General features: G+C 30.8%; 1 protein-coding gene across 1 annotated transcript in view; it reads right to left on the bottom strand.

Moving 5' to 3' along the window:
• The window catches only part of LOC129968598 (RNA-binding protein fusilli-like), a 134,443-nt gene that overhangs the window by 54,332 nt on the left and 62,487 nt on the right, over positions 1-17,624 (bottom strand). Inside the window, exon 3 of the mRNA XM_056082658.1 lies at positions 4,465-4,678. Within this exon, the coding sequence (XP_055938633.1) occupies positions 4,465-4,678 (214 nt within the window). The remainder of the gene's footprint in view (positions 1-4,464; positions 4,679-17,624) is intronic.

Here is a 17,624-nt window from a genome sequence, read left to right as displayed (position 1 = left end):
GATAAGTAGAGTAATCTACGGAGAGATTAAAATTCCCACATAAAATCTACTTGCAGAAAATGAATCTACAATGTCTGAGAAGTATAACTGAGTACAATTGCTGTACACAGAGATACCAGCGGCTGTGGTTTCCCGAAACCTTTCTCGCATACTCTCTAATAAACTTATGTCAGAGAACGCCTTATATGGCATTAACGTACAATAGTTACGAAATATTATCTTTTGGTATAAATTTAGCGTTTTTACTGAATCTGCCGTGTTATCCTTGGCGAGTTATTTAGTGACTAATCTCTTCCATGCAATTACTAGTATTTCCCAACCGATTGAAACAAAGAACTACACTTGTAGTCACAAAATGATATACCAAATGTGATGTATTTAAGTCAATGCGTTTTTGAATGATCACATTTACATGTTTCAGAAAGTACAGACCACATACAGTTAACGCGTTGCTAGATTTGACCTAAAATTTGATTGGTACCTATACTATGGATGTTAAATCTATGTACTGAATTTTATTTATCTAGTTCTATTCTTTTTGTAATTATCATGTTATATTCGAACAGCCGGATAGACAGACTTCCAAAAAACAGATTTTATTCAAAATTTGATAGAAATCTGCAAATTTGATGTGAAAACCGTATACCAGATTTCAACCGTCGAGCTCAAAGTGTTTTTGAGTTATCTTTGTCACAGACTGGTGGACTGTTATTTTCCAAAAATGTAGTTTTCGGGCTCTGGTTCTTCGGACTCTGGTAGGTCCAAAATGGGGATATTCTCTAAAATTTCGATTTCGAATACTTTGACGATTACTATATTTCCAAAATTACTAAATATACGAGAAAGTAAAAAATTGATACAATATATGTATCATCCATAAGAAACAAACATTCAATACAGTAAAGTCGTTCACAAAAAGATTCTTATAAATTAATTTTAAAAAAAATTAAAAAATTATTTTTTTTACTCTTTCCCAAAGCATGTTAATGAGTTATTTATGAGCAAAAGGAGATTAATTATCCCATGACGATAATGCTTTTTCAATATCAGCTATTATCACAAATCATCACCACATTAAAAGACACAAGATTTCATCTAGAAAATTCATTTATGTGTACGACAGCGAAACGGATTCAATGTAATGCTTCACCCAAAAGACGAAAATGTCAAAGATTTCTCTGAATTCTTCGAATGAATGACCACTGAATTGAAACCTCTCTAGAAGGCGTCGCCGTGAAAACACTTTGGAGTCAATGTCAAGTACGAACTTTGTCATAGGCGTGACTTGGCAATTTTACTGTCTCTTCCTTTATGGTCTGAATGGGTAAATATCCTTATTACAAACCAAAACGGTATTTCAACAAAGTGGTTTTTAATGTTACAGTATGCCATATTATAATTCTTCATCAGTGTCCATTAAAGACTATTAAGACGTAACTTGTTTTTTTAAGTGCTTTGCTCAAGTTCGTGCACTTGACTCTTGAGTGCGATTAATTTATTTAGTGGATTATTCTCGAAATTTGTAATGTATTCAAGCATTTTTAATGCGATTAAGAGCAATGTTAAATTTATTTCTGTGATAATACTTTGATAGATTAGAAACTCGTCAAGGTTTAAAACAAGGGCGCGCGACATGGCATTGAATTTTGATACTTTTTGCACAATATACAGATGCATTTTTGTGATCTCAAAGCATTTACTGCCAATATCTTCGTTTAATAATACGTCACTAAACCATAAATTGGAATTAAACAAATAGTGTTCCCTCTTTTCCACTTTTTTGTATGGTGTATTTTGTCTTTTGTAGTAAAGCAAAGAAATCTAAGTATGTTTTAAGGACTTTATATTAGGGGCTATGTTTTAGGGACAACATTTTAAACAAATCTACTATTTTGGTAACATAATGCATTTCATTTACCTAAATAAAGCCTTTTTGAAATATTATATGCAATGGCATATTTATCTAGCGGTCTAAGTAGTACACGTTATAATGCCCGTTTTTTAATTAGATGGTCAATTTAATTTAACGTTTAAGTAAAGTGTTAACATATTAATGGTTTATTTTGGATAATATTTATATTAACCTAACCAAATTTGCATTCGTGAATATGTATTTTTAAAAAAATATCTTATGACTCCAGTTTCAAATACCATCACAGCACAGTCCTGGTCCGGCACATACATTTGTAAGCAATATTATTGATAGCAGATGTTCGATTTTATAAATTTTCTAATAAACCACGTAAACAGAATGAAATATATAAAAACCTGACCAATTACACTTGATGTTAACATTACCATAATATTACATTTTTTGCAAATAATTAAAACATTTTTTTGAAAATGTATTGTCAACGAGGAAAGTATTTTTTTCTTAATTTACCTTCTTATGGCCTCCTCATAATTTAGACTGCCTAGATAGCTGCCTAGTTTTCTTCGTTAGAAACCCACCCAATGTTACTTCCTCTTACATATGAATATGTAGACACAGAGATTGCCATTTCGTTGATACATTTGGTATAAATTTCTATACAGTTCTAAAGCGATATGTGAAATTATAATTCATTTCCTTTGTTGTCCGAGTTATTGTATTGACTTGACAAAGGTAGAATACAGAAAAATAAATTTCGCATTGAAGTATTTTATTCAAAATTTGTTAGAAATTATAGTTTTGATGTAAAGACCATATAATTATTTTATCTCTTTAGTTGGTTACGTTTTTAAAAAAATCAAGTTCATAAACATTCTATTTTTGGAAGTGCATGGGTGGAAGGGGGAGACTCAGGGAGGTCTGAAATGTGGAGATTCATCAAATCCTAGAAGTATATTTGCTGAAGATTACAATACTTTCTCTAAATATACTTTGTTGTAAATATTTTCTACACTTTCTATTAAACAATAATTAATACTTTCAAGATTCATCAAGATATTTTTAAGTACTGTGAAACAATTTATCGAACTTCATTTTACTATATTGAAAATAATAGGTATTAATTGATAAAAAAGAAAATTTGTTATGCAACTTTAAAATTTCCGGTGTATCTCCAAACATTTTTCCATATTCAGTAAATTTCTGTTGGAAATTCAACCCATTAACCGATATTTAGTATCAGAAAATTTGGAAATATCAACTGTCTTTCATGATAAGTTCGGACCCATTTCATCTTAAATGAAAAACACTCAACTAAGCTTTGATGCAAAGGTTAGAACATCATAAATTAATTTTAGCTGAAATATTACAGAATTTATTTATTTATTTACTTTCAGTTTAGTTTATTTTAAAATATGTGATCATTACCCATGTTTTAAAACGATCCGAGGAAGACTTTCTGCATCTCTATCACATCATTGATTAATTTTAGCTGAAATATCATAGAATTTATTTATTTATTTACTTTCAGTTTAGTTTAGTTTAACATTTGTGATCATTACCCATGTTTTAAAACGATCCGAGGAAGACTTTCTGCATCTCTATCACATCATTGATTAATTTTAGCTGAAATATCATAGAATTTATTTATTTATTTACTTTCAGTTTAGTTTAGTTTAACATTTGTGATCATTACCCATGTTTTAAAACGATCCGAGGGAGACTTTCTGCATCTCTATCACATCATTGATTAATTTTAGCTGAAATATCATAGAATTTATTTATTTATTTACTTTCAGTTTAGTTTAGTTTAACATTTGTGATCATTACCCATGTTTTAAAACGATCCGAGGGAGACTTTCTGCATCTCTATCACATCATTGATTAATTTTAGCTGAAATATCATAGAATTTATTTATTTATTTACTTTCAGTTTAGTTTAGTTTAACATTTGTGATCATTACCCATGTTTTAAAACGATCCGAGGGAGACTTTCTGCATCTCTATCACATCATTGATTAATTTTAGCTGAAATATCATAGAATTTATTTATTTATTTACTTTCAGTTCAGTTCAGTTTAACATTTGTGATCATTACCCATGTTTTAAAACGATCCGAGGAAGACTTTCTGCATCTCTATCACATCATTGATTAATTTTAGCTCAAATATCATAGAATTTATTTATTTATTTTTAAGTCTTCATTTAACTTTTCTGACCACTTTCCATCTTTTCAAACGCTCTGGGGGAGGGGAGGGGGGGCTCTTCTTATATTTTCCAAACGAGTTTCAAGTTTATGTGGTGAATGCCTATCATAAATCATATCTATCTATCATGAATCATATCAGTTATCTAAACTACAAGCTCTGTCGAGGTTGTGTGTGACGTAATTGACGCGCAGCTCACCATCCGGGTATGCTTCTCTTCGGAACGCTCTCGCGCACACTGCCCCGGTAAAGTTCGTAGCAAAAATCAAATGTTTAATATCTTTAGTTAAAATGTAAATAATTATTTTTTTAAAAAAACGTCCCAATAATTGGAGTCACAACAAATACACGCAATTCTAATTACGATATTTATAAGAAAAAGGATACAGTTCAACATGTCCTGGATGCAGTGGATTTCTTCCGAGTTGTAAAACTTGCGAAATTCTTTCCGCAGATCAAAGAAGGAGTGATAGTAGTGTGGGAGATTGATGTTCTTCTGAGAAGCTTCAGGGTGGAGGACCTGTCGAAGGTGGATCTGACCGTCCGTCACAAAGTGGAATGGGGTATCATGGCCCAGCTTTGCCTGAATGAATTGGTCCAGCTGAAAGAGAGACAGCAGATTAGAAATTAAGTACAATACAAAAATGCTTTATTTATATAATCGATTTCGGCAGATTCTTATAACTTTTTAAATCAAGTAGTGGGAAAATAACAAATATACAGTAGATTCTCTAATCCTACACATATGGCACACGGACACCTGTGGGAATTATAGAGAGTGCCCGGACTATACACAGACTTTGCGGCGAATTGAATTGAGCGAGGATAGAACCTGGAACCTTCTGCTCATAATGGTTATAAAGCTTTATACCACTTTTTTCCATAATAGATTTTTAAAAAATTCATCATAATTAAAATCTCAGATCAATGAATTATGGCCAACATAATCGAACACCAATTTATCTAAATTATTAAATTATGTGCCCATCGACGGACGACTAAACAACATTCGTCGCAAAACTTTATTTTTCCAATTCAATTGTGTTTAATAATTAAATACATTTAAGAATCGAATACATCTAGAATTAAACAGATTTAATGCATGCAAATTTCTAAAATCGATATCTTTAATATCTTTAAAATCCAATATATCTTGATAATTTTAAGAAGAATTTGCAGAAGATTTTATTGCAGGTTCTTAATGTATTTTTAATTTAAAATTGTCGGTTTAATCTTCGGAGCTTTCTATTGATATCTATTTATCAGATTTAAAGTCTAATAAATTAGCTTTTAAAACAAATATAGGGATTTCTTTTAATTAACCAAATCTCAGAAATCTTAAGAATGCTTTATCCTGAGAATCTTAAGAGATACATGGGTTTAAACATATGAAGCGAACATTGAATTTGAATAAGACAAACTATGCCGCTTAGAAGAATGATAAATTATAAAAAATATTGACCTGAAGTAAATGTACAAGAATTTATGTAAATACGAACAGTATAATAACGCAGAGGGAGATGGTCTCCCTAAAACATTCTCGCTCATTCTCTAATAAATGCGACATCCTCTCCCAGTATAAAGTTGTGGATTCTTACAAATGCTTTCCATGGCACTGGCGAAAAATAGTTATGAAATATCGATCTATAGCGTGAAGAATTTTCATTGAATCTATTGTGTGATCCTTGAAAATCAATCCTTGACATGTGTTTAAAAATAATCGAACCTTATACACGCTTTTTCTAACCAATTGAAATTCCAGTTTGACATAAAACTACAATTGTAGCATCTTTTTCCCTTGAGCAGAAAGCGCCACCTTGTGGCGTTTTACAGAAGACAAGCAGTTGAACGGGAGACCTGCATCCTGAGGTCGACTTTTTTCCTATGCGCAACCTAACGCCGAATGTTTTCGGTTGGAAACGGTGGAATCCCTCCACCATACTGTTTTCTTTAACCTAACTGTCTATGTGTGTTTGTAAATTTTCTAGTGGAGCTGTGTTTGTGGAAATTAAAACTAGTGTATTTAAAACCGGGCAGTTCATTAGAAAACCACAACACACTCACTATACAATCGTAAATCGTAGTTTCAAAATCACATACCAAATTTCATATATTTAAATCACTGCGCTTTCAAGCTATCACATTTACATGCATATGAAAGTACAGACCGACAAATGGTCAACTCCTTAACATATTTGGTTATTACAAATGCCAAATCTTTGTAATAAATTTAATGAGCAAACTCTTCACATTGTGTAGTTACCATGTACCAGATTGGTTTTCCATTTTAGAAATTCAATCTGTGTATCAAATTTTATTCCTATAGCTAGCTTTGTTTCGTAATTATCATGTTAACTTGTATTAGGACAGACAGGCAGATATATCTCCTCTGAATGGATTTCGCCCAAAATTTGATGGAAATTCTCAAATTTGGTGTAATACATACCAACTTTCACCCGTATAGAGTAAATTAATTTTGAGCTTCACAGATAAGAATAGCTCCAAAAATGAGTTTTTCGATTTTAGGAAGGTCTGAAATGTAAAGATACGCCAAAACCTAACTATCGAATTCTTTTATGTTTATAATACCTTCTTTATACTTCATATACGAAAAAAGTAAAAAACATAATCTTGGGATGATAACATTGAATATTTTGTGCTTACACAAACAAGATTTATTAAGCTGTTCAGAAGAATAACAAATTTATGCATAACATAAATTCTTCAACTTTTTGTCGAGAAAATTTCAATAAATAATTCGTTTCTTAAAGGAATAATAGTTACCAAAAATGCAAAGGAAAAATTTACTAACGAAAGAAAATACATCGTTAAAGTTTCCTACATATAATAATATTTCATACAAATACAATAAAAATTACGATTTTGAGATGCCAATGCCGTAAGTTTCTGATGCTTTATTTCGATGATCCTTCACAGATTACCATATTCAAAAGAATTTTGATTGTTTCAACAGCCATTGTGAAATCTTGATTTCATGGAAAAGTTATTAAACAAGACAAATTATTTGCAATGACACATGTCTTGCGCCAGTAATATGTTTGTAACGCCAAGAGCAGTTCATCCATAAAACCAAGAATATTTTCCTACCAAAGTAGCTCGTTTGGCAATTATTCTTGAAAAATTTGAAAAATTATTGTTATTGTCTTGCAAAATGTTTTGTTTTGTTTACTTAGCGGTGGGTACAATCTAGGGTCGTATATTCGAATTTTATGTCGATTTATTAAAATGGCTGCGAAATCACTGGTAGAAAAATTGCAATTGTTTATTTTTAACATGAGCGACAACAATAACAGCAATGTTTGCAGCCGACAAGATCAAACCACCCTCACTCAGTGGTCATCTTAGATCATTAAAATATTCTGGTGGCTCCAAGTGCTTTGATGTTTGCACCATTTGCTCTAAGGTGCAGGCTTCATCTGAACACATCCTTGTCTGCTTGGGGCTTTCCAGACGTGATATGACAAACAGTCCACTGATGCTTCTTTTTTAGGGTGCACAATATCATGGACCTGATCTAGCCCTGCTGATCTTGGGGATAGGCAACAATAACAACAACAACAGCAGCAAAAAACCCATGGGAGCTCCCATTATTTTACCCTTCTTTCTCGACATTCTTGTTCACAAAGATAACATAGCATCTCTTTCTCTCCCCCCCCCCGATTCTTATATAGGTCTCAATTCTTTTAATGTACAATATCTTGAAGATTGGTAAGTTGAGGGAGTCGGCAAGCACGCGAAGGACACGATAAAATCTGCAAGTGCAAATCCTACTTTAACTTAATATACCACACGCTGTGTTTCGTAAAATACTAGGGATAAAAAAAACTGGTATTTCATCCTCCTTTCTTACAAGAGATTTAGACCACATTTCCAAACAAATCTGCAATTTCTGTCTCATAACAGCACACCAAATTTCATTAATCGAAGCCGTTGCGTTAAAGACTTATCCTATTCACATACTTGCCAAAATACAGATTAAAAGATGATCGAACCTTTCCTTACATTTTGACACAGACTGAAAGAAGCTTTTTTGCTAGATTTTGGCATGTATATAGGCAATTAGAATAAAAATATCGTAGGTTTGGAAAGTTTATGAAAGTTATTTCATTTTATAACTCTTTGTAAGTAGCATTTTGTTTTATGCAATATAAGCATATATTGAAAACCTTAAAAGACTGGATGGAATAAAAATAAAATCATTATAAAATGCGTAAGAGAAATGATGAATGTCCTTCGTTTCGTTAGAGATAGCAACAGAAATTGGTTAACGCGTCTATGTTATATTCTGTTTTTCTTAATATGTCGATGAAAATACTATTTACATTCTACTCCTCAATCTAGAATATTTGTGCGAAATTATAAAATAATTGATAGAAACCGACCACATGTGAAACATAACTTCTACTCAAAGCCAGCGGCATTGGTCTACCCAAAACTTTCTCGTACTAATATCTCAGAGAACGCTTTGCAGGGCATTGGCATACAATAGTAACGAAATATTAACCTTTGGCGAGAATTCAGCATTTTTATTGAATCTGTCGTTTGTGATCCTTGGCGAGTTTTTTGGCGAATTATCTTTGGTATCGGCAAATCGAATTCGGGTTTTAGATGTGTATTTCTGAGCCAATTAAAACAAAAATTTTATTCAAAACTACCCTTGTACTTACAAAATTCTATACAAATGTGATATATTTAAGTCACTGCGTCTTTGAGTTATCATGTTTACATGATGCTGAAAGTACAGACCGACAGACGGTCAATCCCTTGATGGATTTGACTCAATATTTAAAAGTTGAGTAGATTGTGATGTTATTCTGCCAATTTCTCTACGTTTTATACTTAACGTGTTAAATTATATTCGAACAGCCGGACAAACAGACTTTCTCTGAGCGGATTTTGATCAAAATTTAATAGAAATTTACAAATTCGGTATAAAGACCGTATACTAAATTTTATCATTCTAGTTCAAAGCATTTTTGAGTTATCTTTGTCATAGACAGATGGACATTTTCCGAAAATGTGTTTTTCGAACTCAGGTAGATCTAAAACGTAGAGATCCTTCAAAATCTCGAGTTCGAATTTTTTGATTATTACAACACGTTCTCTATATTATGTAAGCGAGAAAGTAAAAATATGTGGGAAAAAGTCAAACGATTCATTCTCCAATGAAATAAAATTAACTGATGCAAATTCCAAGTTATTTTGCGCAAAAAAATATCGGTAGGCAGGTAATCGGATTATGGAGCTGATTACTACTATATTGCGCATATTTATCCCACGATTAAAATGTTTCATAATGTAAAATCTCTAATCAAGCCATGATTATCCAAGCCATCGAAGGTATCCTATCAAATTTCTAGATTAAAAAAGCATATTTTTAAATAAATAAATATATTTGGTTAAATAGGAATCTAAAGTAAAGCTTCATGTATTGCTTTTTAGAAATATTATCAGAATTAAAATATTTTGCTAAATCAAGATAGGAGAAAACAGGTTTTAGGGGCAAATCAACTACTTAAAGTAAAAGGAATGCCTATATGGTTTCAAACGATGTTTCAGATATTAATGAGACAAATGATCAATTATTAACAATTTTTCTTTAATTATTAAAAATCGATATTAAACGGAAAGTCACTCACTCCGATACGTCGATTTGAAAGTTTTACTGATCTCTATATGTTGCGAACGCATATTTGTGGGGATTTCATATTCAAAATAATATTATATCGGCACTTAATGAAATGTTATGATCTGACATGACAAATCTTTTGGAAAATACGTTGGCTAAAAATTAATTATATACTTTAAAATGACACTCATAAATTAATTTTATAGAATATTTTTTATCCTTATACTAATTTATTCCAAGCTAAAACATTAATAATTTTAGCCCTAATTCAATTCGAACGTTCGGTAATTAAAATCGTGCCCTCTCCATGCAGGTCTCTAACCCGTATGGCGTAACCGAAACGGCGCCATAAACTTCATCTTTAAGGCAGGTTTGTATTCTCAAACATGAGGAAAGCATTACAGTGTACAAAAATAAATCGTTTGAAGCATGATTTGTTTTTCTCTATTATTGGCTTTGCGGTTGCTGTATCAACAAACCGCGGCGATTAGCTACGAACAAGTAATTTTTTTTCAGTGAATGAAATTATTCGCAGAAACATGAACACTTTTGAGAAATCAAGACACGTTAACGGATGTAAAAGTTTTACATCTTACTAAGATAAAGTTACACACTTAAAGTAAAATTTAGTGAAAAGACTATTTAAAGCAAGACTGAAATGAAGAATGCATTCGAAAATTGTTTCTACAAATAAAAACAATATTTCTCAAGTTCTGATACGACGTTAAGTAATGAATAAATTCCAAATCATCAGATGAATTTATTTACATTAATATCCTATTTCGAAATCATCCGAGGAATTGATTTTGGGACAGGACTCGTAATTTTGAGGCGTGGTCATATGACGAGGACGACGCCTGGACCAGCTTATACCTCATTACCCGAGTGGATTTAACGGGAATCAGGCTTGCGGATCTTGAATCTACCGCTATCTGGTTTCGAACTAAAATTTCTCAACAAGCCATCATGATTCCATGTTTCAAACACCTGTTGTCTGTTTGGGCATTTTGTTTACTATATTACCCTCTTTTCTAAAACTTCCACTCGTTGTTGTAGTTTGGACATTTGATAAATAGAATGTTGCCTCGCGTGTTTCCCATGTTTTCAATGGATGTTTCCGAATTACGAGGTTCATAACAAAATAGTAATTGCTCAACTTCAAAATGGGGCTTTTGATTCCCCCCAAAAATCGAAATAATTGACTACATTTGTTAACATAAATTATTTACTAAAAACTATTGTAATGCTAGATACTCTAATGTATTCAACAGTTTATAAGTACTGAAAAGAATATGTAAATTTGGTTAGATCATGGAGACAAAAATAATGAGAAAGAATTTTGAATTGCTTATTCGATGTATTTAATATGCATCAGGGCAACGTATATGGCGAATCTTTTGATGCAATAGAATCGCGACTCCATCAAAATCAGATTTTAAAAATTCGATTCCATCAACCAACGTTAGCATTTCTTAATCATTCAAGATATATTAAACTTTAAATAGATTCATCCGTTTCATTCCAGCTTTCCTACGTATATGTTTGCTCTTTCATATACGTAATATAGAAAAAGTATTGTAACCGCCAAAAAATTCGAACTCGCCATTTTGACAAATTTCCACGTTTTGGACTTTCCAGAGTTCGAAAAGCACATTTTTAGAAAATGTCCATCCGTCTATCTACCTGTGACAAGGAAAACACGCCTCGAGTTGATGAAATTTTGTACAGGATTTTTACACCAAATATGCAGATTTCTTTCAAATTTTGAGTAAAATCCGCTGAGGGAAATCTGTTTGTCTGACTATTCGAATATAAGTAAATACGATAACTACAAAACGAAGAGAGATAGATAAAATTCGGTACGCAGATTTAACATTTATAGCGCAGGCACTTGTCAAATTTGGAGCCAAATACAACTACGAGTTGACTGTCAGTCTGCATTTTCAGAAATATACAAGGGTAATAATTCAGAAAAGCAATGAATTAAATATATCAAATTTGGTAAGGAATTTTATGACTATAAGTGCTGTTTACAGAGTCATTTTTATTTCAATCGATTGAGAAAAACGTGTTTAAAACACAAATTTGATTTTCGGGTATTATTAATCGCATGCCAGGGATTAATGGCCAAAAAAATCGCCAAGAATGACCCAACAGATTCAGTAAAAATGCTAAAGTCACACCGAAAGTTAATATTTCGTAACTATTATACTCTCATGCCATCATGAAAGGCATTCTCTGGCATGACAAGTTTATTACAGAATATGCGAGAAAGTTTTAGGGAGACCTCTCCCACTGGCTTTAAATCGCAAAAATTTATATATCAAAAATACAAACGGCGCAACTCTTCACTGCAACTGTAATCCCCCTGTATTCACAGACGAATTTTTTTTGTCCTATTTTACGCGCGAGGATGCAAATCAATTCACTCATGAATCAAAGACGGAATTATGCAAGGCGCGCCAAATAATAATCCCCTAACACAGCCAAGGAAGTAATTAAATCTCGAATAATCGCTGCGTCCCGTCATCGCCACAGATTTCTGAAAAGCGCCGAGTCAACGGTAATACCTACATGTAGAAAGGATAGCGTTACGGTGCTCTCGTAAACAGACGGTCAAAGTCAAGGCTAGTCTAGTCAATGTCGTAAAAGGAATTAACAGTTGATGTTTCCTATAGCAATCAGTGCGCAATATTTTATCGTTATGTTTTTCAATAGCCTCGCATTGATTTCATTCAAATAAGCCCATTTTAATTTTATTTTTTTAAAGAACAGGAAATAAATTTTTTTATTGGAATTATAAAGCAATAAATGATACATTCTGCATTTCTTTTTTGTCCTTATTAAAAACTGAAACAGTGTGTAAAATGTAATCGGAGGAAAAACATTTTTTTCTTTTAATTCTCAGAATATTTTCTCCTTTTGGAAAATTTACCAGCTGTAAAAAGATTCGGATTCTGTGAGAAAAATATGTATTTATTTATATGCAAGTGTCATTTTGTTAACATTTTGCAAATAAGCAAACAATTATAAAGATCTTACGTTGTATACATTTACTTGAATTTTTTTTTCTAAAAGAATTATTCAAGCAATATATGTCTCCCTCTCTCTCTCTCTCTCTCTTGTGTACAGACATAAACTCTCTTGTGCATTAGACATAAATTCTTTTTCTCTGGATACAACTTTAATTATTGCATTTACCTCCTGGATTAAAATTTCTTATTACCGTTTTACAGAATAAAGATTAAAAAATTAACATTTCTCGATCGTAAAAATATGTAGAGACTTGAACTTTACTAAAATCGGTATATAAAAGAATGGCTGTTGTAGCATTTATAGTATGCAATAATCATAATATAGTTGATTTTTTTTTTATAATTTTAAGCGGAAACTTTAATTTTGTTTTTAATTTCCATGTCAAAAAGGTTCAAATGAAATTCTTCACATGTTTAAGTGTAGTCTTTTAATACTTATTTTCTTTTTCTTTTAGACGCTTTCAAATTGTTGTTAACTTGCAGCTGAAGATGATTAAGACGCAGTGGGGTATCACGTGATCACTCTTCCTACGACAGCGCCTGCACCTTTCTGGACTAACACTACGAAATTTCGTGTGGGGGTTCCGATCGACCCATCCTTGCCTTTCTCTGCGTGGTACCGAAAGAAAAAAGCCCATTATCCTTTTTCTTTCCGATGTATTTTGGAGTGGAACATTCAAGGTCAGTAGAACAATAGAATGTTCTAATTCCCAATCATCTTACACACTTTCGTGAAATATAAACTTCACGAACTAGCATGTAACCGCGTCTTTTGTAACATTTTGTATAAAATACTTTTTTTGAATTACATCTTTTTTCTAAACAGTCTTTTTCTTCTCCTGCGATATTTATCATAATTATACAAGGGATTCTAAATCCATAGTAAGAATTCTACAAACATACTTCAGTTTCTTTTAATTTTAGTTTTATTTTCTTTATGTATTTATCATAAAAATTTTAAAAGCAGCTCTAAATATAAGCTTCTTTGAATTCGATAAAATGCATGAGATCCCTAGCCTAAATAGAAGATTTTTCATATTTTTCCGAGTACCTTAATATCGTCTTCACCTCTACCATTGTTTTATCTTGGGAAGAAATTAAAATTTTACCATCTAAAGTTCGATAATACGATGCTAACACTTGAAATAATAAGAACAATTAAGTAATCTTCTATTTTCAAAAAGAATTCTTCATTGCCTATATATATATCTCAATTCGTTTGTTAAAAAAATACTTTGTATTCTTTAAGAACGATTTATCATAGAAGTTTGAAAAGCAGATCTTGATTTTGATTTTTGGGAATTCAAAGAAACGAGTGGGATCTTCATATTAACTAAAAGCTTTTTCGAATTCAATTTACAACACTTGTTAAAATCACCAATTAAGGATAATGCTCTCGGTCATGATCGTTTCTTCGTTATTTCAGAGAAAGAGTTCAGTTAACAGAGTTGATAACCATCACCTCCAAAATTTAAAAAAAAGAATTCATTTATCGGTTCCGTTTTCGCCAAAAAGCTGTATATGTGTCTACTGAAGGTCTTTTGACATTCTTTAATAAAAGAAGCATCAATTATTTTCATGAGAAATTCTTTCAATTCTTTAATACGTTCTGAGTTTATGAAAGGCCATTGAGAAACTCTTGCCATTTCACACCTTGTTAAATTTAACATAGTTTTTTTCCTTCGTCTTTCGGTTGAAGGATTTGGCTGTAGAACAATGACAGTTTCTTGAATGTTGTTAAAGAACATACAAGATAACGAATCAGGTCACTTGCAATGTCAACAATATTCAATAATCTATCTACTTAGTGTTTCATGATTCATTTTTTATGTTTTTCATTTTATCTCTTGTATTTGCTTGCTATATATTCATTGCATTAACAGAAAAATTCATTGAGATAATATTTAATTAAATAAATATCAGTTTATTTATTTTGTATTTTAATAAATGAAAAGAACAATGCTAATTAGTCATTTAAAAGAATGAAAAGTTTTGCTTTCGAAAAAAAATCTAGATAGGAACCCGAACAAACTTTATCTGCTTAAGTTAATTCTGCCTAGAATATAGAACAAACTATATCGAAATTACCAACCAACTTATTAACCTTTTCAGATATTAATTAGTATTTGTTTATTAAAATAAATAAAAATTCACCATTTCAAATTATTTATATAGTTTAGATAATTTAATTAAAAATATTCTTATTCAGATCATATAACATCCTAAGCTTCATCAAACTTTCTTTTGCCCAAATAAAATGCAAAACATAGATTATTAAGGTGTCGCTACATGGCATCGCAAGCCCAGATAGGGTCCATTATTGGTCACAATAGCAGTTTTTAATATATCGTTACTAAACTCGTACACGAATGAAATTCAGTTTTCTAAAATGAAAGTATAAAATAAAAACAGCCACAAATCATAACTTTAATTAAGTTTTTTCTAAATATGCCATCAAATACAATTCACGCGGCGTTTTTTTTTTCTACCATTTTTTTTCCAGGAATGCCATTTGATATTTTATTTTATTTTTCATATCTGGTTGTAGGCAAGCCGGATATATTTTAGTTTGAACTGAATGGGAAGAAAGAGTTCTTTATTGGGTTTTACAAACCGGTTTGCGCTGGTTACTAGTTATACTAGTTTTAACTTCACTTATTTCTCGTTCTAAACTATTAAGAAAAGAAAAGAATTCCACGCACTACACCAAATGGTTCAGACATAACAAGCGAAAACAGAAAAACCAATTGAAGCGTCATTTTTTAAAAGCTCTCATTTTTAATATCACGTCACAGCACGTTTTAGTTTTCTAATGAACTCAATTCGCATACAGTCATAGACTCATGATACATATAGTTGCACATGACATCTGACATCTACAGTGTCTTATGCTTTACTATTAGGCAAAACTACAAATGAAAGAAATACATGGAGTGCAAATATTTCCAGAATTAGATTGGCATGGTACATGTATATCATCTAAGCAGGAACTGATTTCAATATAACTAAAATATTACAATGTTATTATAAAAATTATTACATTTTTTGTATCCACTTAGGCTTTTTGCATACGCAGAATTGAATTTCACAAAACCAGCGAATTAAAACTCAGAACTTAAATTTTAATTCTAAATACAGTAACGTATACTTCTTGTTAAAATTCAGGATTTGTAAAAAATAAAAAATAAAAAAAAATAAAAAAAAAGGTATACGCTAGGCAGGCAGATTTCAGTTAAAAAAGCTGAATCAAGTGCCTGGCAGGTAGATTAAAAACATTATAAGCTTATTTGCCAAATAAATAAATTTTTAAAATACAAATTAGCATAAAGATTTTAGAGCAGTATTAACATTTTATCAATTATAAATGGTCAGATTACTATCTATTTCATTAGTTTCACTTAGTTATTATAGTATTTATACACACGTAGCGTTTGCTTAAATAATATGGTTCATACACTAAGATGCCAAGAAGTATTCATTATAAAAGTCAAAGTAAATTAAAATATACATTTTCATGACGTTATAAAAATCAGAAATTAACCTAAAACACATCAGTACCATATTGATTAAGTTAAAAATGAGTTGATATTTGAAGCTAAATTGATAATTTTATTTAAAGACGGATCTTACATTTACATTGCCTAAGATCATAAAATGTTTAATTTCGCTACTTTACAAATTTTCAAAGCTTTAATTTCCCGACGTATTTAGATTTTTTTTGTTATTATTTTTGAAAATATGTGAAAAATTAGCTTTTAAGATTATTATTTAGAGATTCAATTTATGACATCATATGTTGTGCTAATTCTTTGAAATTCTTCTTTGAAAGTATCGATAAAGAACAGCTGAAAATTTTTCCTAAAATAGTCATTTAAAATAAAATTGACTCTAATTCCCACGCTTACAGAAAAGTTTTAATTAGTTCGGGAATTTTTTAAAGAATAAATGTTTCTCACTAAAATCTGATTCAATGAAAATTATTAACTCAAGAACAAAATAGTCATAGACTAATTAGTGTATTTACAAGGACAAAGCAAAAACTTTATACTCGCTTTTATAAAACACGACAGCTGGTCAACTGACATAAATAATGCGGCTTTTAAATCATAATAAATAAAATTGATGTTCCTCGTCAGGAGAACGTGTCGTAATTGCGTGGACGAACAAAGAACGGACGTTTCGTGATGTCATTTCCGGAATATCACTGCAAATGTTCCGGAATACAGCATACAACACAAAGATAAATTATTCCGCAAATAGACAATTCTACAAGGCATTACTGTAAGAAAAAGGAGTTCGTGATTTCTTTTCAGATACATTAGCTGTCAGCTGGATTGGTAAACTTCAAGCAGGTAAAAAGTGTTTTCCGAAATGTTTAAAAAAAAACATTAAGCTTTTTACGATATTTTTTGCCTCTAATCATTAATAAATTTGAAATTATGAAATTTGCTCTTTTAAATATTTTATTTCGCTAATAGATGACCATGAAGCAGTATTATTCAATCGTAAAATAGAAAGTTTTGCTATTTTTTTTATTTGCAAGAAAAGAATTATGTTTTTCATAAATTTAAACTTCATAGATTTTATCGTTATCTGAAGAACGAAAAGATATTTATTATTATTTCGTTCTATTTAAATATTTATTAAAAATATTTAAATAGAACGAAAAGTATTTATAAAAATTTTGTTATTAGAATATATGCAAAAAAGTGGACTGATTTTGCATTAAATTCATAAAAAAATAATTTTTTGTTATATTTTATCTCATCCTTGAATCTAATTTGTATTCTAACGTATTATTAAATAAAAAATAAAAATTCTAAAAATCTATCAAATTGCATTAGTTTCAAGCTTTCAAAAAA

The sequence above is a fragment of the Argiope bruennichi genome, chromosome 5 (assembly GCF_947563725.1).
Source record: "Argiope bruennichi chromosome 5, qqArgBrue1.1, whole genome shotgun sequence".
Classification (NCBI taxonomy): Eukaryota; Metazoa; Arthropoda; class Arachnida; order Araneae; family Araneidae; genus Argiope; species Argiope bruennichi.
Note: the sequence above shows the minus strand (reverse complement) of the source record. Positions and strands in the feature narration are given on the sequence as shown.